Source organism: Megalops cyprinoides, chromosome 25, assembly GCF_013368585.1.
Source record: "Megalops cyprinoides isolate fMegCyp1 chromosome 25, fMegCyp1.pri, whole genome shotgun sequence".
NCBI lineage: Eukaryota > Metazoa > Chordata > Actinopteri > Elopiformes > Megalopidae > Megalops > Megalops cyprinoides.
This window is the reverse complement of record NC_050607.1, coordinates 10,819,558-10,843,536: the sequence shown is the minus strand read 5'-3', so window position 1 is coordinate 10,843,536 and position 23,979 is coordinate 10,819,558. Positions and strand designations below refer to the sequence as shown.

The 23,979-nt window shown below is 42.1% G+C and overlaps 2 protein-coding genes across 2 annotated transcripts in view; one reads left to right on the top strand and one right to left on the bottom strand.

The window, feature by feature from the left end:
* Positions 1-8,211, bottom strand: part of LOC118771838 (epidermal growth factor receptor kinase substrate 8-like) — a 60,028-nt gene extending 51,817 nt beyond the window's left edge. The window contains exon 1 of the mRNA XM_036519936.1: positions 7,953-8,211. The gene's annotated coding sequence lies outside the window, so the exon portion shown is untranslated. The remainder of the gene's footprint in view (positions 1-7,952) is intronic.
* A 9,207-nt stretch (positions 8,212-17,418) lies between these two features.
* gpr19 (G protein-coupled receptor 19) lies at positions 17,419-23,754 on the top strand. Its single transcript, XM_036520491.1, has 2 exons — positions 17,419-17,556; positions 22,289-23,754. Exon 2 carries the CDS (start codon positions 22,311-22,313, stop codon positions 23,577-23,579), a length of 1,269 nt encoding a protein of 422 aa, XP_036376384.1. The 5' UTR covers positions 17,419-17,556; positions 22,289-22,310; the 3' UTR covers positions 23,580-23,754.
* The last annotated feature ends 225 nt before the right edge of the window (positions 23,755-23,979 follow it).

Here is a 23,979-nt window from a genome sequence, read left to right as displayed (position 1 = left end):
ACCCCCACAAAAACATTCAGGACGAGACGAGGCCATCCAGTCCATCGCATCATTCTGCTTACAGTTAAGAGCATACATCTATCGCTGTGTCAAGCCTGGTCACAAAAACACCAGAGGGCTCTACTCCCATGACAAGTCCAGGTGAGCTATACCATGCATTTACAACTGGAAAAAAAAAAAAATCATCTTTACCTTTCAAAAATCTCCACCTACATCCTTTTTATTCTACTCAAAGAACTTTTCTAGCTGATGTAATTACCTTATTAATTGCTTAAAAGAATGAAAAATCCTCATTCAAATCCTCTCTGAGCCTTCTTTTGCTGAGGCTTACAAAATTAAGTCTTAAGTGTCCTACGTTTTTATTCATAACTTGCATGTTTAATATTTAGAACCCCTGTTGTTGCCCTTGTCTGTAGTTTTCAGAGAGCTTCTATGTTGTTCTTACTACGTAGTGGACACAGAATTGCATATATGGTCTGGCAAAAGCTTTTGTATAGCTTTATTTTTATTATTACCCTGTCATTTTGCCAGCTCTGTACTCCGCTCATTCTAATAATGAAGTCTCGCCAGGAAATGTGAATACAATCTCACTATTGAGATAAAGAGTCCCCAAGAACTGACAAAGTTGACAGCTACATAAAGCATAATCACCACTTTAATCACATCAAGGGAAATGTGATTACATTAGAGGAACATCAAAGGTAAACACAGGAAAGGTTATCCTTTTCAAATCAGTCAGATATTTTATAATGCGTGTCAAGAGTATGCCAAGACTCACCAAAATTTCATTCAGCCCAGTCGCCGTTACTTGAACTGAAGAAGGAAAGGTTTCTCCGCAACAACAAAGATCCAAGAGGGGGGCCTCGAAAGAAATTCACACATACCTATTCACACATCGGGACACAAACCAGAACACATTCCCTGACTGAAGTCCGATGCAGCTCCGAGCCACATGCTAGCAGTATAAGCCTACACTCTTAGGTTGCTATTTGTACAAGGATGTGGCATTTGCTGTCCCCACCAAGCCTCACACAGGCCCTCGGCCAACAGGAAAGACAACAAAGCAGGACTGTGCAACAAGCTATGATCCAGCTAGAAAGTCGGGAGCCTATGAATAGAAAACAATAAAGGACATAGTGACAGTAGAGATAAGCAAAGAGGAAATGTGTCCAATAGAAACACGCTCGGCCAAGATGACTCTCAAAGGGATTATTATGCCTATAGACTTTATCTATCGCTTCTATCTAATGTCGAAAGTGGGGAAACAATGCTTTCATAAGCAAAACATGGCAGGTTTCGCATGGCTTTGCACTCATTTCCTCATGTTGTTTCACACAGTCTTGTGATTTAACAGTAAAGCCATATAAGCCACATTTAATGATTTCCCTGCTTACTATTTAGACTAACTTCAGCCTCTGCTTGTCCCCTTGACTTACGGTCTATGACATGCAGACTGCTAGGGTAAACTGGACCAAACTGCACCAAAATGCATGGTCCTTGCACCTTGTCAGGTTAAGTTCAAATCAGTCAGTCATATTCCAAAAATCACACAAATATTAAAATTGGGCCTTGCAGTTTGGCATCACACCACAAGTCAGGTTTTTAATCGTCATTATAAAAGAAAATGAAATCTTGATCCTGCTTGAGCCACATAGCGGGATTAGCAAACCTCACTCAGCATGGGTTATTAACCCTGTTGTTCAGTAGGATGCATATCCTGACCCCTATGGTGCTGCGGCTCGCTAGTCAATCTTCAAACAAAGGCTCTGATCTTCCTCCAGATCTGGTTACAATCTCGCCACCAAACGCAAATCGCTTCAGATCTTCATTGAGGATGTGCTTGGGCGGCAGACTCTGCTCCACCACTATGGTAGTCCTGGCTGCTTGCGAGTTGGGATTCTGTCCACATTGCATGTAATGCGGCTGGGGGTATGCATTTACGCATGGGCACCGTATGTGTAAAGGAACAAATAAAAACAATGAGGAAAGCCGTGTCGGTTATTTTATATTTGAATTTTGGATTTGCGCTGGCTCTTGTGATGCACGTGCTTATCTGCACACCTAATCCAGGTTACCGGACTTCAGAGAGAAACAAATCAGAACATACAAATGAATTACTCAGAACTACCTGGTGCTTTACACATGCAAGTAAATGCAAAGTGCATGAAGAGGTACTGCCTCTCATGCGATTCACTGACATGCAATGGATTTACTTTTCTGTGTTTAACTAACATTTAACTAACATCTGATTCTGTGCTAATGTGTCAGTGTCACTGATATACTGCACAGTACAATAAAAAACACCACATGTAAAAAACAACAAAAAAAAAAAACATAAGAAATCTAAAATGGAGAACATCCAGTGCTGTCCTTAAATGCACTACTTGAGCCCCTCTCCCGTTGCCACCAGTTTCAATCTGTAGCTATCCAGGGTTTCCACGTCTTCACAGATGGGTGCTTTACTCAAAAGCCTCTTTCCCCACCACCATAACTTTTCACGCGGGCCCCATGACAGCTCCGTGGCCCACTCTTACTGTCACCATCTGCTCCCAGTGTAAACTCCAGATTAGAGCTTCAGTTCCCTCTTAATACCCACGATCCCCTGCTCCCGGGTTAATTGCGCCCAGAGCACTTGCTTTGAGCCGCTTAATTAATTCACAGAAATAACAGGAAATGGCGAGGGTCCTCTGCCCCGGGCCCAGAGGTCCGGCCGAGCGACCGGCTCTTTAATGATCACCAACCCTCTCAGCACAGCGGACTGGTTATCAGCCCTTCTGGACCAGAGGATGAACACTTTGGGTGCTTTAGTGCCATGCTTGAGGGGTCACAACAGAATGGACTGGACTCCAGCTTCATTCTATGGTAGAATTCACACTCGTACTGGGCTATTTATAAGATACATAATAAAGCAACAGAATGCAAACAGTGCGTATGTAATTCCATGTCTAGAAATGCCACTGGACATAACAGCCGTGATTCATCAAGCAATTTTAGGACTGTGCTAGCACTTCACATACTTAGAAAGCTCACAAAATATTTAAATGAAGCACAAGAACACAAGTAGTTTAATGACAAGCGTGGGCCAATCAGCCCATCTTGGCTTCTTATTTTTGCTATTGTACAGTACAGTGCATCTAGTCCTGTGTCGAGTCTGGCCTTGATAATTAACTTGTAAATTGTGGATCTCTGTTTAGGATATAGTCCTGGGGCCTTTTCAAACATCTGATAGTCATGCCACTTGGTGATAAAATGTCATTTTGAAGATTCTGTGCGGAAAAATGTGAGCAAAACAAACCACCCTTGAAGGACTTAATTAATCAGGGCACGCATAACGAAAGAAACACCAGCTGCTGACCGGCAGTTCCGTCACCTTCCCCCGCAGCTGGCAGGACTTGTACTGCGTTCAGCGGCTTTGCAGTGGAAGCCCCATTTCAAACACCCTGCGATGCAGCTTTGCACAGATCTGACTTTTCCCACACAGATGAGTCTCTCTTTGTTAAACGTGCCCTTCGGTAAACAGGCCATAGCCTGCACGGCGGAGACCACATGGGACAACACAGATGCGCGCAATGTTGTCAACAACAAGTCAGCTGGGAACCTCCAAAAATAGGCTACTTGTCCAGAATGCGGGGACTTCTGCCAGCAGAACTTTCACATGGAGGCTGCAGTCCCAGTCAAAGCCCAGCAGAAAACATCTGGCCATAAATAGGAATTGTCTGGTGTGTAGTCATGGTTCTGGCACAGGGTGATGTTCTACAATACGATTCTCTGTGGATGGATGCGTTGTACGTAGATGGAACTTTTAAAGAAGTCCATAAACTGACTCTGAAAACTGAAATCACCATTACTTGTTTTTTATGTTTCTATTCAGAAAACAAGAGACCCAACAAGTGATACGACAGCAAAAAAAATGCCAACTGCTGGAAGGTGTCAACTGGGTAAAGGTGTGATGTCCCCATATTATGATCTGCACTCTATTTAGCTTTAATTCTGACACTTCAATATCAACAAGTGTCACATGACTAGGGACAATGGCCAAATAGACTTGCTCCCTGCATATCAGTCATGGATCCAGTAATTACACATTACGCCGCGGTCTTGGAGAACATAACGTAATCCTGACGGCCACTGTCAAATGAGCTCTCTCGCTAGAAGCTCATGTTCCACTTTTCACTTAAGTGTTAACAACCGACTCTCCAGAGATTAGCATCACGCACACACACACACACACACACACACACACACACACACACACACACACACACACACACACACACACACACGCACACAGTACGGTTGCTAAGGGTGACCGTCCCAGAGAGCACACAAAAGAACCGCGGTTATTCTGCCTTCATAAGAATCATGCTCAGTCCAACAAGATATGCGTATGTGCTGGAAAAATTAATACTGGGCTGTACAGTGCCTTTCACGGATCCCACAGTGCTGCACAGTGAAGGGGGGGGGATTTACCCCCCACCAATGTTTAGCACACAACTGGCTGATACGGAGCAGCCATTTTGTGCCTGAATGCACTACACTGCAGATAAGGTGAAGAAAGAGGGGTTTATTTGGCCAACTGAACTGGTGAACGGCTAGATGGTCAGACTTCACGCTGACTTTGCACTGAAAATTTGGTTAGGATACCAAGGAATCCCCTACTCTTTGTGATACGTGCCACAGGATGTGAAACTACCACAGTGAGTTAGACCTTGGTTCTCATTCGAAGTACAGCATCTCCACCAGTAGAATGGCCCCATCACTGTGTGGGGCAATGGCTGTCTGTCTGGCAGAAAGAAAACTGCCTGTTGTGTTCTGCATATATCATTTCCAGGTATCTTCCAGGTTCTCCACTCCAGTACTAAGCTGAGTCCCACTTTGCTTCAGCCGTCAGACAAGAGAAGGTTAGAGGCTGGTGTGGCTTATCTGAACAAGAGGTTCCTTCCATGAAGCCAGCAAAATAAACAGTGAACCTTCAAGGACGCCGCACTAATTACACCAGCAGTCGAGGGCATCTGAACAACATCAAAATTGTGTTGATTAAGGCTTGAATAGTGTTGTGCTCACACTCACTAGTCTGGGAGTGTTGTTAGCCTGGTTTGACACTGTTGCTCATTCAGCTCGAATGGATACACTTCTGTTCGTTTGTGCGGGAGGTTACTCTGGATAAGAGCATCAAATGTAATGTAAAATGTATAGCACATAGACAGCTAGCTAATTCTGATGTTCCTTCAACTAGCCAGCTAACTCTACTGCCTCAGAAATCCTCCACCGGGATATCTAACTGCTTATACACCAGAGCTTCAACCCAGGCTCTTATTTAAAACAAAGACATTTTAGAACAACAACTAAGATGGATAATAGGCATGATGACCTTGCTTATGATTTTGAAATTAATTGCTAGATGGTTGGTTTGTAACTCTGGTTACGTAGCTCTAAGGCATGCCTCAAATGAAGTTAAACATTTAGAGATCTAGGTAACAAAAAGCAAACATGTCTATATGTTTCACAGTTATGGAACTTTTCTGTAGCTATCACTCATAAGCAATGCTAAAGCAGATTAATGACCACAAAATACCTAATAATCCTGTTTAAGACAGTTAATGAAATTGAGCAATAAAATATTAACGTCATACAACCATTTCAGTTCCATGGTAAGCATGCTCAAAAGACAACCCCCTAAGCATTACCCTCTTACCTTACCGTTCCAGCTGATTCTTTGTCATGGGATGACATTTACGCTTCAATGTTTCATTCAAACATTTGTAAACCGTGCTGGGGGTGTTTGCAAATAAATCCAGGAGAGCCGGACAGGGTGTTTACCCAGTGAACACCCCAGGATCTAGGATTGGTTATCACAAGATCACACAGTTGATTGGTTTGTATCAAGGAGGAGAAACGTGTATCAAAATAGGAAATTGTGATATTAATGTTTTGTCAAAAAGGGGCAAAATGAATCAACACGAGCAATGATATTTAAAGAGCCTGAGATGTCAAAATGAAATAAGTGTATGTTATAAGAGCCCGAGGCGTTAAAATACCTAACGTTTTCTGCTTTGGTCAAAACGTCTGACTGAATAATGGCTGTAAATATTCACTGTTTGAGTAGGCATTTGAGTATTTGAGTAAATATAATATGTCGGCAAATCAAAGCTAACCCTGAAAAAGGGAGCACAAACTCCCCATGCGCCTAAAAGAAACGGCGATGCACGCTGCATACCGGAGGGTGGTACCGCAAATCCGGCTCTCACGCTGAAATCTTTGCAGGAATGGGAGGCACCGTGCACGTGAACCCCAAATAAATGCTTAAAGCGTGACACAGGGACACCGCACAGATCTCAGCTGTAAATAAGAATGACATCACAATAAGGTTACTGCAAAAATGGCAAAGACGGTGTCGGTTCATTATATTTTCAATCATTCAAACGGTCTCGAGCTGACGATTGGAATTTCACGCGCACCCTGCAGAATATAATAATACAACTACTTGATACAGCTTGCATGAAAACGCCATTACCCGTCTGGGGCGACAAAGAAACGTACGGTGTGTTTTGCACAGACCAAACCCTTGGAATAAATATGCAGATTCGTTCATGTATGTGCATCATGTATGGACATTAATTAAAGTTGAGTTCGGTTAAATATATGCACTCTCTCTCTCTTTGCTTGGTTGCTGGGAAATTAATATGCATATTATATATATATATATTATATATATATATATAGCAATATAATATAAAATGCACTCGTAAATATTGAGAAATTTTGAAATTGGCAAAGTCTTTGGCTTTTCAAAGTAAATTACACTAAATAATCAGGTAAGCACGAACTGCACACGAAACGTTATATTTTATTTCCATTTCATAATATATCGCATTATGACTTGATGTGAAAAAACGACCCTTCCATGAACCCGACAAAATAAATAAAGAACACCCCTCATTGTCAAGAGACTGTGGATTCAGATTCGCCTTCACCAAAACAAAGGACCGCAGCGTCGTTAGCCAACTCGTGTCTGACTTTAACACGCTAAGCACAGTTAGACAGAGTCGGTCGATACAATCAGTACCACGATTATATTTTCCATTCATAACGTCTTCTTATAGGCTATACTTGATACACTAATATCCAGAATTGCCTATAGCTTTATTTTGGCACCCACATTCTGATGGCTACAGTGTCGCGTGGTCCCTTGATATATACCGTTAACAAGAGACTACACCTTTCGTCCACGGCTGTTTAAAATGCTTTTCCGTTTTATCTTTGTGAGCGTTTTCTGTTATCTTAACATGGAGGCTTTCAGTGGCCCCGGCTTCGCCTAATGGGTTTTGGATGACACGCGCTGAGAACGGAACAAGGGCGCTGGAGCCGTGCGTGTGTTATGGCAACCGTAGCACAAACGGGAGTCAACGCACAGGTGTGGCGTTTTCCCATCCTTACCTAAACATATCGGATTGCCCCGGGGGTATACATAACTCTCTATTCTCTCCGTGCCAACATTGCTATTCAGCGTATGCAGGCAATTAATTTTTAAGTTCACTTCTTAGCAGCCCAAAGCTAACAACTTGTTCTCAGCGAGTTCGGACAAATAACACCGCCCGAATACAACCGCCTGGCCAGTTCTCTTAGACTTAGCAACACAGCTGAAAGGGTCATTTTTGATCCCGTGGTTAAAACGGCAGTTAACAAGTAAAGTGTAAACTTAAGCGAAATACTGTGCAAGCAAATGTAGTCGGCTAACAATGCGCTCTCCACATTTAGACATGGTTTAAACTATAGTGTACATCGACAATTCGGCCGGTTCTTTATCTAATTTATGTTGGCGTTAAAATAATCTACAGTCTACACAACGCTTTATCCTATATTTTAGGCTAAAACGTTAACATTTTTAAACAGCGGCGTCCAGCTGGCGTAATCAGTACGTATTGAGATCAAGGTGTGAGGAAAACGCTTACCTGCTGCAGTTAAAACGGATGCACTTTTCCCCGTCTAGCGAGTGTTAGCTAGCGCATGGCACGAGTTCTATTTTTCATTGAGCTGAAAAGGGGATGGTGAACGATGGCCGTAGCAGGCTACCCTCAAATCCAAACGCAGCAACCGCTTACGGCAACAGAGAAAAGTTACGCACTCTTTCAGTAAGCAGACAGACCGGGCACTGGTGAACCGTGGTGTCACCACGAGAGGTTCCTCTGTGGAAAGAGTTGGTAGCCTATCTTCTGACGATGGTCTCTCCTGAAGGCAAAGGTCCGCCTCACCTCTCCCAATACACCGAGAAGTCGTATAGCGCCCTCTAGCGACACAACTTTATGCAGGACGATAATGTAATAATTCCAACAGAAAATGAGTTAGTGTCACCTGTAATTACTGAACCACTGTATCTCCACTCATAATACCGCAAGAGAAAAAGAGGGACAAATAATGCCTATTAACAAGCTCCCAGCTCTCTTAAATTAATAAACAGAATGTATAGTGCTGACGCACACTGTTTCATAAAAGCATATTTACTTGTGTAATTTACACACAAAATAAAGGAACAGCGAGGCTGTATTCTCCTTATCAAAGAAAAACAAATACACATTCAATACACTTAGGCAAATTATTCCAACAAAGTGAAAATACTAAAATTATACAATATAAAATGATTTTCTTGAAACACCACCCGCTTTGTGTAGAATTGTTGTCGACTGTATATTTTAAATGAAACGTGTGCTGCGTTATGCAACTGCAGTAGCTTCAGATATTCGAGAATGCATACTGTACGTTTGTGAGCGACGTTGCTAACGAACAAGCCCTTCTAATGATAACAAGCAAGATGCACCGGGTAAGACAATAACGTTACCTTTTTATATGGTGTAAGAAATTTAGTATTTTAACATACTGTTTCATATTTCGAACACACCATTGGCATTTGTTCAGAAATACCAACTTGCAGCAATAGAGAGGATCTAAAAAAAATATCCATCCGAAGTCTGTTCATATTTTCTTACGTCTAACCTTTAGGTCGGAAATTGATCAAAATAGTGGAAAAACCAGAGTTGTTGGGAGAGCTGCCAATAAGAGGTGATATCCACTGTTAGAGGGGATTAAGAATCAAGTTACAGCGTCAAGGCCCAGTTTATAGCCAAGTATGTTAATCCTTTGCCTTAAAACCCCCAGCCTTCCCACCCCAAACTAATGTGTATTCAGTGAGACTGTAATCTCGTTTATCTAAAGACCTCCTTTATCGTTGACCAAGTAAATACATTTAAGGTTTGCCCGCAGGAATGGCTTGCTCTTTATAGCATTAAAGAGTCCTCGCTAAAGACGTGAACTCAGATCCTATGCCAACCTGCCTCAGTACTAACATTCAATGATGTAGTCACAATCCTGTTTCAAAAGAGTAAATGTGTAAATGTTTCTGGAGCATTGGGACATGTGCAACATCCCTGAAGCATCTCAAATTTGAAAAGCTGCAACATGTTTGTAGTGCCTTATGGATCAAGTAATCATCATGTAAAACCCTGGGGCGCTGGAATAGTCGTGGAGGGATTGTGGGATTTCTCTCTTTGCGCATGTCATTTTATCTTGTCAACAGGTATGTTTTGTACAGTTAGAGGTTTCACTTGACAACAGTGAATTCAAAACTCACTGAATGCAAGACACTGGAGGTGACCTGCATGAGAGTACAAGGTCTCCTATGAGTCCAAAGTTTTGGTGCCACATTCCAACTGTGCACCAGACCTATTAATCGCACATGTGACTGTCTTGACCTTACAAAAATGTCCAGCAGGAGTGCCCAGTTTATTGTATGATTAAATTTATGATTGGGTTCTGTGGGATTTTCTTAATTTTTTGAATGTTTGAATGACGCTAATCACTTCTGTAAATTTCTGTCATAGTTTCTGATAGTGTGCTGTAACTAAATGTACTCAATCTTGTTTTTTTTTTCCCAATTGATCGGAGGGGTTGGGTCAGGTTTTTTGTAAACTAAACCTGGATCAGTTGCTAGGGGTACAAAGTACCTGCACTGAGATAAAAAGCGACCAAAGATAAACTGAACCGCCAGGATTGTTGCACTGCATTTCCTTGGGAGATGATATTATCATGTGTGTGGACTTCCACAGCTTACATTTGTACAGCTGGATATTTACTGAGGTAATTTAAGTTAAGGTCCTGTCCAAAGGTACTACAGCGGCACTCCACCAATCATTACCCTCTGAGTTACAAGCCCTGCTCCTTCCCACTGCACCTCACACTGCCTTCTGTCCACCTGTTAAATCTGCCTCTGCCCTCTCGTGAGATAAGTTCCCTCACAGTAACACAGTGTACACAGACAGCTAAGTGGTTTATCTTTGTGTTTGTGAGAAGATTCTCAGGTTTGTGTACCAGACTTTCTGGGGCTCAGATGGCGTTCCACCTTCCCCCACACCCCCCCAGTCTGAGGATCAACCCCACACAGAGCCCGCTGTCCCCCAAAACCACATCCCCTCCAGTTCCCCTGAAAGAGATGGGGTTCAAGATCTGAGCAGCACCACAGCAAATGAGGTACAGAGGGCCACATATTGACAGACAGAAAAGCACCCCCAGATCCAGAGATGTTCTGTTAGAGGTTCTGTTTTGCAGAGATCGACAGAGGAAACACACTGTCTGAGAGGAACAACATTCGAGAGCTGAGATTATCGAAAGGGCATTTCTTTTTGGTTGTGTTCCCCTCAGACAATTAATGTGTGGGTTCTCTTCTCCTTTTTTGTCTGTGATACTTGTGTTTTTTCAAAACTGATACATCTATGCCAACTATCTATGCATATATTTTTTATTTTAAGCCTCATATCCAAAGCTTTTGTTATGTTCAGGGGCAGTTTAGACAGACATTCTGGCATCATGTTATCATTGTGTTCAGGAGGTACAGATGACATTTAGCTAATTCTGTGACAGTCAAGAGGCTGCCCACTGTGCCTTTCAGATAACACAAACAAATAAATATAAAATAAAATAGGGACAAGTTTTTGGTTCAGTTTGAGAACTTAACTCTACAAATATTCAGAGGTCTTTTGCAGGGGCATTTTTAAAGCTGGGGAAATTATCTTTTGTCACCCCTAGCAAAGGACACTGGACACTTTACATGACAGGCATGACGAAGGCCCAGTGTCAGGCCTGATCACAATGCTTTGCTCTCATCTTTGGGATATGAATTTAAGCAAGGCTTACTATTTTACTTTTCTCACACAACATCATAACTTCTGTGGTCACTGAAATTAACGAAATGAATTAACAAAATTAACTTCTGTGTACAACTCAAAGTTAAAGACAAAAGTGCATTATAGTTAGGCATCCAGACTAAAGATTACAATAGCAAAATTCACCACTGACCAAACCATTTTCTAGACTGACAAAGTTGTTAGAGCCAAAACTAGGCAATAGTTTTATTCTTTAAACTGCACTGCAGCGTCTTACAGGCCCGGCGCCAGGAGAAAATACAGAGGGGTGCAATTGCAATCCACGGGGTACACAAAAGTCATTAATACTATGTAGACATCACGATATAAGGAGACAACTGGGGGTGCACTGAGGTCTGTGTGGAGGTGCAACGCACCCCTACACACCCCCAAACTGCCGGGCCCGGTGTCTTAATTAAAATGTTATTTGATTTTCATGTAATTTGTAAATGCCATGTGAGGTGTGTCAACATGAAAAATGAACAGGGCATCTAATGCCATAGTAATGGTATTGATTTCATCCTTTCATAATGTCTCATGGTTTAGACCCTCGAGAGGCTGAGTGTGAGTGAGAGAGGTGGTACGGACCAGCCACCAGGCAGCTCTCCCCCCGCCCTGGATGTCCTGCCGAGGCAGAGAGTGCTCCGCCCGAGGTGCAGGGAATGTCCCGCCGCCCCCCCGACCGCACGGCCCTCCCTGCGCATGCACGGGCTCAGCGTCAGGAGGTATCGCTCCGTCTACAGGGCTGTGGTGGAGCCCGCCGCCCTCTCGCCGCCGCGGAGGCCCGGCCGCCGCACCTCTGGGAGGAGGGTGAAGGAGAGGCTGTGGCGGGCACTCAACTGCCCCGAGCTGCAGGAGGTGGTGCACGAGGACGGGCGCGTCGAGGTGAAGGAGACCTTCGGGTCGCACCCGACAAGGGAACGCGTGACGCGGGCTTAAAACGCTGTCACACTGGAGCCACTGTGATGCAAACAACCACCTGCAGAATTTTCAGGACACTGGTGAAGACAAGCCTCTAGATGGCAGCACAGTGTTTGTGGGGGGGGGGGGGGGGGGGGGGGCAGACAAAATGTCAATTTGTTTTTTTTGTCAGACTTTCTACCTTGCAGTATAGTATACAATAAAAAGAAATATTCATATCAACAGCCCTGGTGGGATCAATATTATGAATTCAAATGGTTTCTACTTGATTTATAGACGGAAAACAAAATCAGAGAAACTAAGCACACCAGACTCTAATACCACACAGAGACACACAGGAATACACAGGCAACAGTGTGCATATTAATGCATGCAAATTCATTTTACATATGCATTGTATTGACAGGAAAATATTTGTTGAGGTGTCCACACATGAAGTACGCATGAGGCCTTGGAGATAAGGAAATGAAACAAGAACAAAGCTGTTTTTTGTTAGGAAACCCTTTGTCACCTGGATGGCAGTGTAGTCTAGGAATCAAATGCAAATGAGGTCATTTCAGTTCATTTTAGATACCCTCTGATTATAGCTTTGAAAATACTTTGAAGATTCATGACATATAATAGAAGAGAATATTCTGTATATATATAATAGAAATATACAGAAAATATATTAGAATTAGAGTTAGAATACAATATTACAATATTATATGGGAAATATAATTTGAAGTTGACAATCAAAATGTGCTTCAAGTCTGTTGCCTGGAGACATGTGTGCTGTACATGGGTCAGCCTTTTCTTACAGCCTAGTGTTCTACAGTGTATCTGATGTGCTGTGAGATTAAGTGGGACATGTTATTAAGTCCGAAGGTTAAACTGAGAGTTGCTGCTCAGACATATTTTTCGGTCTCCTTCACTCATAAAATTAGTGTAGAAAGTCTGACTGAAGATTGTGCATTCTATTCTCATGACCATCACTACAGCTACATACGAAAATGAATAACAGTTGTAATTATGTTTATGCACATTATCTGGAGGGAGAACATTTAAAAAACACTGCAATCTACATGTAAGCCCAAGACAACGGAACCAATGTGCAGGAATACTGGCTGTATTGGATGTGCAATTGCTTGAGTGAATGAGGGATATGGGATATAGAAATATGGGATATGTGCATGAGAAGTCACTGTCCCCAGGACAGAAAGGACAGAAAACAGCACAGAAAAAAAACTGAGCTCTTCTGCTTTAGTTTGAATGCAGTGGCAGTGTAACTTGTATGATGGTCATGGTAAGCAAGAATTAAACTAACATTTATACACACACATACATGCACGCACACACCTTCAGTCATGCACTGTCGGTCTGCTTTATTCTTGTGCTAACTGCATGCAACACTGGGCAAAAATAAAGGATGTGACACAGCCTGCAGTTAGATTTACGAACCTGTTTTGAAGTAGTTTCTGGAAACGTCCAGCTAAAACCTTCAGCATTCGGAATGCAGAAGCTTGCCTCATGCTGTCTGCAGACGAGTTTAACTTTAAAGACTTTAAATGGCATATCTTAGGGGTATCCAAGGGTTTTCGGTGACGTTTTTGTTGCATTAATGCCACGGACACTGGATTCTCTGAACTGAGCCTCTGAGTCATAGCTCTGCTCCCTGAAGAATCCGCCTACCCAACAGCTCGCCGTTTTCAGCCTGCTTTTCACCTTAAATTTAGGATTGGCATTTTGGTCCTCAACACTAACTGCTTCACATGAACTGAACTCTGAGGAGGCACAGAGACACTCGCCCTGGTGGTCCTGTCTTAATCACAACATTCCCACTGGGTCATGTCATGTGACCTCCTGAAAAGAGAACTGACTGAGAACATTCTACAGTTACAGTGGTTACAGTTAGTTAGGTTACAGTGTGCAGCTGTTACACAGCAAAACATAACACACATAACTACAAAAAACAGCAGCATTACACATTGTAACCTGTGTGAATTCCCCCCAAGTTTGCAATCCTAGCCTCCTCCTCAATAATACATTTATGATAAATAAAAAATGTTGGTCTAAGCATCAACTATGTATTTTTAAATGATGTATAATTCAGATATTAATTCTTTAAAACAATTCTTTAAAAGGTCCATATTGTGGTGATCCTGCCTGACCTGTGTAGGATGGGTCTGCGTACAGGGTGTGGAGATGTGTCTGCTGTCTCAGAGATATCTCCCTCATCTTTTCTCTTTCCCCATATTTCTATGCCACAAGGACACCATCTGCAGCGAAAGCCTCCACAACTGTTTTTAACAACTGTTGGAACTATATTACACAAGAATCTCCATGAAACAGAGAAAGAAGCTGCAGGTGAGACATGCCTCTTATCTTTCCACCAACACAAGCACTTTAGCTGCAATGCAGCTCATGCTGTATTTAGCCCTGGATAGGTAGGCATTCACTTGCGCTGGTTTACCACTTGCCCTTGGGTTTTTTTCAGATGAATTGCACATTAGTATATGTATCTGCTGTTTGTGAAAAAAAAAGAATGAATGAACAAATTTATGCAACGTATGTGTTACTATTGTTGTAATGGGTTTAAGGACCACTGATGTAAGCAAGCAAAGCGTTTCCAACCTGGGGACAGTGAGTCACCTCCCTGACCCTGCTGTGGAGAGAGACTGTCTTGGTGTCACACAGGTTAGTGTCACAGTCTGTGATGAGTCAGCCACTCACTGCAAGCACTTAGCGCTCTGTCAACAGCGATCTGACCTTGAGTAAGACACTGGACCACACACACACCCCCAATTGGTCAAGGGAGTCCCTTTTGCTGACAGTGTGTGAAATCTCATCTTGATCCCTTCACCCATTGTCTCCACCATAGCTATTCACAAGGTGCGCTCCAGTACCTCATTGGTTAAAGCACAAAATTTGTTATGGTACTGGTAGCTGGGTATTGTGGAAGGGAAAATGTTGTTTGGTTTTGTAACTATGTTCTTTTTGTTCCCCTGTCTGTATCTCTCCCTCTCTGTCTTTCTTTCTTCCCCTCTCTCTCTGCCTCTCTCCCTCGCTCTCTGGGTTGCCATGACAACACTCCACGTCAGCACTTCAACAGAAACGTATCTGTATTTGATTATGTGAATGAGTGCATGACGACGTCATGTATGTAAACCCTTGTTTGAGATGGCATTTGTACATAGAGAAAAGAAAAAAGTAGTACTTGACAATGAGCAGTTTTCCACAAAACATTATTTACTGGTATATATTTTTTGGATGAATAACCTAGGTGGCCGTTATAAACAACATAACAGTGTTTACTTCATGTTTAGTTAAAAATGACGAAGCTGCAGATATGCAGCATGTCATGCACGCAACAGCACAAAAGCAGATATTTAGCAATTCCATGTGGTAGAAAATGGCCAACATTGCATTTATTTTTATTGGCCACTAGAGGGTAGAGAAGGCTTTGGATGGATGTACACATGATCATTTCGGACAGTTTGTTCCAGGTACTCTTTCATTATTTTTTCTCTGAGCAGATTAACATTAGATCAATCACATTCTGTTGACATGATCTGAAAAAATCTGACAGAAAATTCACTGCCTTCAACGTTCAACATGAGCCTTAACATTTAAATACATTCGCACTTGTAATATTGCAAACTATTAGACAGCTGAAATAACTGAAACTGAAAATAACTGAAAACTTCTCATCTCTTCAAAAATCTCTGAAACACTGGAACCCAAGTGTCCTTATACTTGTACGGTCCCTCATTTGAACGTAATGCTGAATTGCTCATTTCTATGTTTTATGTTGCTTTATGGTGTGTCTACACCTGTTGGTGGGCCGACAGGTTACGTAAGGTAAATGAACTGACGAGGAAAGACAGGACCGTGGACTGATTGGCCACGCAACAAACCCAGTATACGAGTGCAACTACAATACAGCTGTTGCCATGCCAGCACTGCTCCATGTCCCCGTTGCACTTTTACTTTGTGTGAAATGATGAGTTACACAAAATGGCAATCATTCATGTACTGCACTGCAATGTAATATATTGTTACATAGGTAGGCCTGCTTATCTGTCCCTGCACCTATCGCAGCCTCTGTGCATTGGCTATTACTGTGTAGCCCATGATGTCGATGGTGGCGTGTAGAAAACTCCACTCGATCAGCCTGAAAGTTGTGAAAGCTAAACTGACTGTTCACAACATTTGATTTTAGTAACACTTTAATTGCACAGTGAGGAGTCTGGTCATTGTGGATGGATATCCTTTATTACTGTGAAGGTTTGATGTTTGATGTTTTTTTTTTTTTTTTTTTCTTTTTTTTCATAATTCACAACTCACCCATTTTACCAAGACTGTCATATTTTCTCAATCACAGTCACATGGGTTACATTTAGTCAATTTTATGGTCAATATTTTTTTATGAGAGTTGGCTGAACACAATTCATAGGTAACATGTAAAACCCCTGCCCACACATCCACGCAACATTTTTATAGTTTTGATGAACAGCTTTTGAATTAAAACAGATCTACAGAAACAAGAGTGAACAAATACAAATCAGAGAGCGTAACATTAATGAGCTATATAATTTATGACAGTGGCATGAATACTTAGATGTCCCAAGTCTTTCACATTAATATTACCCAGTGGTTAGTGTTACATTTCCTAAACAGAATAACTTTGTGTCAAGCAGTCAGGTTGTAAACAAACGAACAAAAAACTTCTACCAGTAAGAAATGAATTACAATCAACCTTCTGACTGATCTTGTTTTGTTATTATTCTGTCATGGGTGAACAAAGAACGTTGATTACAGATTTGTGTCAATATAAGGTTGTAATCTCAATATCAGCACTAAATCTCAAATGCAAATACCCGCAGTTATTTTCGTTTTCTTCCTTGTTGCAGGGAGTGTCAATCGCTTCTGTAATGGTTAAGCGTTGACGACACCAGCAGCTGGGAAAATGCTAGTAACGTATTTATGACGGGGCTGGAAGGTAAAACGCTGTCCAGGGTTCTGAAACAATCCCTTATGCTTTCTTGCACAGATTGCACGGATGTTACCATGTTCGCCGTCAGCTCAGCAACATTTTCCCTTCCAGTACAAAATAACCTGAAGTGAATTTTCCGTCCGTGACAAATCTGTGATTTTATTGATGAAAAACCAAGCGATCATTGATCGATTCACGACGTTTACGTGCACAACTGAGCACATGACCATACCCATCTCACGTGACAGTCTCTGTTTGAGGAAAAAAAAATGAGCCTGATCATTAAACCTCCCTCCACGACATTTTGTATCGGTCCAGGCAAACCATTTCCAAGGATACCGCAGGTGGAGGGGAGTCAGACAGAGCCATGGATTGAACCTGTCGCGCGTACCTGGAGAAATAGTTTTCTTTTGCACAGTGACACGTAACAGGAGCATCACAATGCATTTGTGCTTCGTTTAAGGAGAGGTGGGTAATTTTAATTGATTTTGTGGTTGTTTTGGATGTCATCTCCGGGCATAAGGATGCCAGATCCTTCAGCGTATAAAACGGCTGGAATGGAAATGTGACGAGGAGCATTTTTGCGCCACGGTCAGATCCAATCTGTGGTCACGAATACTCCTTTCACGAAGATCTCGGTATTTAAGAAATGAAAAGGGCGATTTCAATATATCATGAGCCAAAACCGTGACAATTACTCGCAATGGTCGTACTAATAACTCATAATGACCACACGATTGTTACACAACTGAGTATACGTTTCTTGAAAACCATCATCAGGCCAAATATAATTAAACATTTTCCACAGTTATTGTCGATAACCGTGATCACCGTGCGCTTTAAACGAAATATTGATATTGATTGTTTGATATTGATATTGTTTTGGCACACATTGTTGCCATTTGTACATGGTCAGCCATACGAGGCTTGAAATAGCAGAGGCTAAAAACATGCCTCTAACACAGCTAATTGTCGTAAGCCTGCTTTATTGTTCGACGAGACCGAGTGCACCAGTCTAAATAAGGATCACCGATCAACAGCTGATTCCATTTGTAACTCCGCTTGCTGTAATCTGTATTGTTTCTTGGTTCCTGTCTCTCTCTTCTTGTGTGTGTGTTTATATATATATATATATATATATATATATATATATATATATATATATATATATATATATATATATATCCTTCATTCATATTATGATTTTTAGGCTTTGATGTCTCAAACAGACTTTGGTTATGTATACTACACACAAATAATGTGATCCGTGTGTATATTTCAAGCAAAGTTTTTTTCTTTTCTTTCACCACATAATTAGATTGATAAAACATAATTCATAAATTCATATTAGTTTTTGTAAAAAGACTTCATTCATATACTGGGGTAAAATGTGTCTGCTTGTATTTTGCATGTATTTTGTTCACCTGTGTTCATCACCATCTTACATTGGTCAGACTTAACTTTCTGAGAGAAATTTTCCTGGGACCATTTTGCTCTACTTCACACTTAAAGTTATCTACATTTTAGGTGCTTTGAATACAGAAGAGTAGTCACTCATGTTGTGCAGTAGCTAACCATGTCCATGATATGATATTGGTATGTGTATATTAAATTAAAACGATAAACCCGGCTTGGATTATTTTCTTAATTATTACACTGATACCCTTAATGTTTAACTTCAATTACGCAGCACTTTGTTCGCTGTGGTTACACAAAAAGAATCTCTTCCAGTTTATGAGAACAAGGGCTTAAGATGATTGGCTGAATTCTGAAGTGTGCTTTTAGAATAACAGGCTGCCTCATTACTCATAGTCACCACCAACCTCTGAGATCTTTGTTTTAATCATGTCTGTCTTGTGGAGGTTTGATAAAGAATATATCCATGTGTGATTCCCTGAAGGTGTTAGTCATTGATTTGTATTTGGACTGGAATTAATCTGTGTTTGTTAGTTTTAGCTCTTGTCATTATTAAGCAGAATTCATGTCTAACGGTTGTAGCCATTCAGAGAGATCTAGATAAGTGATAACTGAGAGGTTATTGTCGATTAGTTTGGGATACACGGTGTCTCTGTTGTGCATATTGGTATGATCTTCTTATGTAGCTACTGTAAAGTGTGAATGAGTGGATATGATACTATCCGTCTTACTTGTGACATATCAATAGTTGCTGACCTTGGTAGTGCCGTGTCAAATAACAGAAAACTTCATGTGCGCTGAGAGGCAGCTTCACTGCTGTCACTTTCCCCCCATTCTGCCTGTTTGCTCACTGTTGGCAGAATGTCATTTTGGCTTGTTTATGTCATGTTTATGTTTATGGCATCAAAGGCAGAGGTCTTCATTCTGGGACAAGGGAAACAAGCCAGCGCAGAAAGTCCTCGCGTGGCGGTGTCAGATTGAGAAAAAGTTGCATTCAGAGTTTGGAACGATTGGAGGATTTTCTTTTTTGGTAAAGTACCTTTTGACAATGCCTTAAAATGACACATTGTGCTCTTTTCTACAAGTGGTTTCCATAAGCAAGGAAATATTTTAAACCGGTCAGTGCCTACTCCTGGCCGGAGCATTGCACTACAAGCCAGTTTAAAGTAACCTGCATTTGCTAAAGTAAACATGAGGTTTGAGATAGGCATACAGAGGCCTGTGCACATACACATCCCTACGGTATACCACCCGCTCTCTTAATTAGTGTCCTCCGGGGAAGCCAAAGCTCTCCAAAGAGGGACATGCTTGGTATGCTTTTTTTCTCTGTGGTAAAGAAATTCCTGAACCACAGCCATGGTAAGCCCTTACCAGACTATTTGTATTTTAATGCTGGTGTGTATTTGTTTTGAATCACAGAAGTGCGATTGTCCATTTTTTAAAAGGCTCAGAGCATGCACAGGAAGTGACCGCATTACTGTGGAAAAATAGAAACAGGCTTCACGCCCTGTGGTGGAGATCTCATCTGCTTTTAAAAGCAGCCGCTGGCCTAGATAGGTTACGTTCACAATTTTCAGAATGTGTTATTCCATTCCTAGCTGTTTGTCAATAGCAGTCTATTCTGTGAGTTGTTCATATCTTCTGAAATCGTCATTTCCTTCAAAGCTGATGCATTGTTATCTTTATATAAGATGTCCTTACACAGAACAAAACCTTTCATATGCAGAAAACATAGTTTATCTTGAAAAGTTGATTAGATCAATATTCAGCAGGTAATCATATATGACTTTTTTTCTGAGAGAGGAGTGGGAGATGTAAGATATAAATATTTAGATGAAATATCTGATTACCCGACAGCAGTTAGAGGGAGAAGTGTACAATTACCAAGGCAAAGTGTTTTGTGATTTCATGAGAGAACTGACTTTATTATGGAGTCCTCATTCTTTATACGAGATATACATGAAAGAAATGTAATGTTAAAGCAGTTTTTCTACAGTACAAGATATTAATGAGTACTTTATACCTATATTTATTATCCAAATGGGTCTTATTATTACCCACTAAAACACAACATTGCACAATGCGTTCACAGTGTAGGTCACATTCAAAGCAAGCAAACAAACAGTAAGCCTCAGAAATTTCTGTGAAACGGCAAATGAAAACGATTGTGCAGCACATTTCTACAATGGTCCATGAAGAATTCACAGAGCACGATAACTACTGAGAACTTTGAATATGCGTAATTAAGACCTCACCCTGCCATTCGTTCTCTGGCTTTTGAGGGGGAGAACACGCTTGAAGGGCTCAGAATATTCCCCTCGGAGTGAAAGGGGGTTTTATGCATGAATGTGATTAAATGAATTCGTCTCTCTCGAGTGTTGTTGTGGCTCCGAAAAGGCAGAACGATTTGGGTATCTTAATTAATCAGAATCTGGCGTAAGCACACACTGCTGGCCATGTGATCCGGAGCAGGGCCCCTCGATTGAAATTAATTTGTAACGGATTTCTGTCACTTCGTCTGCTTGGAATTATGTTCTCAATGCAAGATGCACCACTCAAATAGCAGTTTTCATGTAATCTCCCTCAATTCATTGCACTAAACATCAACAGTCCATGGGAGTCCGGTGTGGGAAGGACAGGGTATGAAACATTTATATTATCATATGTTTCAAGATTAGATTTTTACCGTTCTCATTTTCTGGATGGTTTTACTATTCTCTCTTAAATCTGATATCTATGGATCAATGTAATATACTGTAATTGTTCCTTAAGGTTGTAAAATCTCCAGCTCTCTGCTAAATTACATAATAATGACAGTGATACTGGCAAGGATAAACTCTGAGCGCAATTAACTGATAGGCATCTAAGGCATCTAATGTTTTGTACTGACAAAAAATTTTGATTATATTCTTTAACCCAGTTAACTTGACTGCTACAGTTAACTGTACTGTTTTTCAATTTGCATTAACTCCAGAGGTCAAAAACTCAGACTGTGGTAATGTATCATATCCAGTCTCCAAGCAAATAAAATAAGTGATCCATCCCCACATTAATGGTCTTTGGGCTGACATTCCCACCAGCATATAAATCCCTTAAATATTCATTCATTATAAAGTGCATTTAAGTACATAAAATGTCTTGATATTTTTTCACTGAGATAATTAATGCATTTTTGAGGACTAACTGGCTCAGTTCCCATCTTTTTTTTCTGGGCACTCAGTGCTGAGACACTAACAGCGACACTCTGCTTCTTTCATCTTATGTTCTATCCTTGTCACAGCTCCCCCTGTGCTCAAAGTAGCACATTTTTCCTCACCCCAAAAAAGGTTTCAACAGCCTTTGCAGTTACATAACATTAAGAGCATAAAACCTCCCTGTTCCCTTTGAACAGTGAAACCTCTTCATTGTTCCAAGGACCAAATTATGCAATACAGTCGCTGGATATAGCTTTCTTTTGTCATCTTCACAGTGGTGAAGCTGTATTGTTCTTTAACCTCATCATTCTTTTACCAGAAATGTTATCATTAGAAATTTGAGAGGTTCCATTATTTAAGGGTTAATATTCACTGGACAACAAATCACTTAGCAAATTATACAGACTAAAAGCATGACTATCAGTAATATTACCAAGAAATGTTTTTCTGATTGGTACAAAATTGTGCTAATTCAAATTCTTCCTAAACCTAAATACTTCTAAGGAGACTGCTTTTATTTTGACATTCAAAGCTTTCCCTATGGCCCTTACTGTAATGTAATTAGGTGATATATTTCTGTCTTTCTGCAGGTTCTGTTTGAATGAGAAAATAATGATGGTTTATTCTCAGATGACAGACAGCATAAAGCCATCCCTCTACTCCACCCTCTTCACTCTCCCAATCTACCCCAACACCAGTGACAACTCCACTCTCCTGGCTGGCTCGCCAACACCCGCTGACTGTAACCGAGATGGCTCTTCCTCCCCACCTTCCTCCCTCCAGAACAGTTCCTCCGTTCCTTCCTATGAGCTAACCCCAGCAGAGGTGGTCACACTCAGCTTGGTCCTTGGGGTGCTCTGGCTGGTCTCTGTCTTTGGCAATGCCCTGGTCTGCCTGGTCATCCACCGCAGCCGGCGTACTCAGTCCACCACCAACTACTTTGTGGTGTCCATGGCCTGCGCCGATCTGCTGCTGAGCCTGGGCTGGGCGCCCTTCGCCTTGCTGCAGGTGGCCTCGGGGCAGTGGGTCCTGAGCGACGCCGCCTGCAGGGCAGTCCGCTACGTTCAGCACCTTGCCCCCGGCGTGCAGGTCTATGTCCTGCTCTCCATCTGCGTGGACAGGTTCTACACCATCGTTTACCCACTGAGCTTCAAGGTCTCCCGGGAGAAGGCCAAGAAGATGATCGCCGCCTCGTGGCTGCTGGATGCCGCCTTCGTGTCGCCCTGCCTCTTCTTCTACGGCTCCGGGTCCGGTGGCCACTGCAGCTTCTTCCTGCCGGACACCTGGGACGGTATCGCCTACGCCCTGGCGCACCTCCTCCTGGGGTTCCTCGTCCCCACCGTGCTCATCGTCCTGTTCTACCAGAGGGTGGTCAAGTACATCTGGAGGATCGGCACGGACGGCCGAACGGTGCGGCGGACGATGAACATCGTCCCCAGGACTAAGGTCAAAACCATCAAGATGTTCCTGGCCCTCAACGCGGTGTTCCTCCTGACCTGGGCGCCCTTCTACGTGGCCCAGCTGTGGCATCCGGGGGAGGGGGCCTCCCGCCGGGGGGCGCTGCTCTTCGTGGCTGTCACCTGGGTCTCCTTCAGCTCCGCCGCGTCCAAGCCCACCCTGTATTCCATCCACAACGCCAACTTCCGCCGCGGCATGCGGGAGACCTTCTGCATGTCGTCCATGAAGTGCTACCGCAGCAACGCCTACACCATCACCACCAGCTCCCGGGTGGCCAAAAAGAACTACGTGGGGATCGTGGACATCCCCGTGCCGGCCAAGATCGTCACCAAAGAGTCCATCTACGACACCTTTGACCGTGAGGCAAAAGAGAAGAAGCTGGCCTGGCCCATCAACAGCAACCCACCCAACACTTTTGTGTGAAAAGCGAGACATTCTGTCAGACGAGACTGATAAAAACACATCCTATAAATGACAAGAAAAGCTTTACTGCCTCTGCACTGTCAGACTTTTTTACCTGTGTGACATAACAACATTTTAGATGTATATCATTTCACAGCTTGTGTCTCTTCACTTGCCCAGAGATATTTGATGAATGGCCCAGATTTAATGCATTGAACTGGAATTTCAGATGGAATTTCATAAAAGCAAAAGAAAAAGAAAAAAACTGATTTTGGGGGTCTGGGTTAAAGTTTCAAACTCAATTTGAATTACGAACTTCAAAATGAACTGTGTCAAGTTCGTTATGTTGCGTTTGTCTGTCCAGTAAGTTGTATTACATCTAACCCATAATTATCCCAAAATAGCTCTTATTCTGATGTGT

Bases quoted from the DNA above. Each gene is read 5' to 3' on its own strand.
- gpr19 (XM_036520491.1), top strand. From the start codon at position 22,311: ATGATGGTTTATTCTCAGATGACAGACAGCATAAAGCCATCCCTCTAC.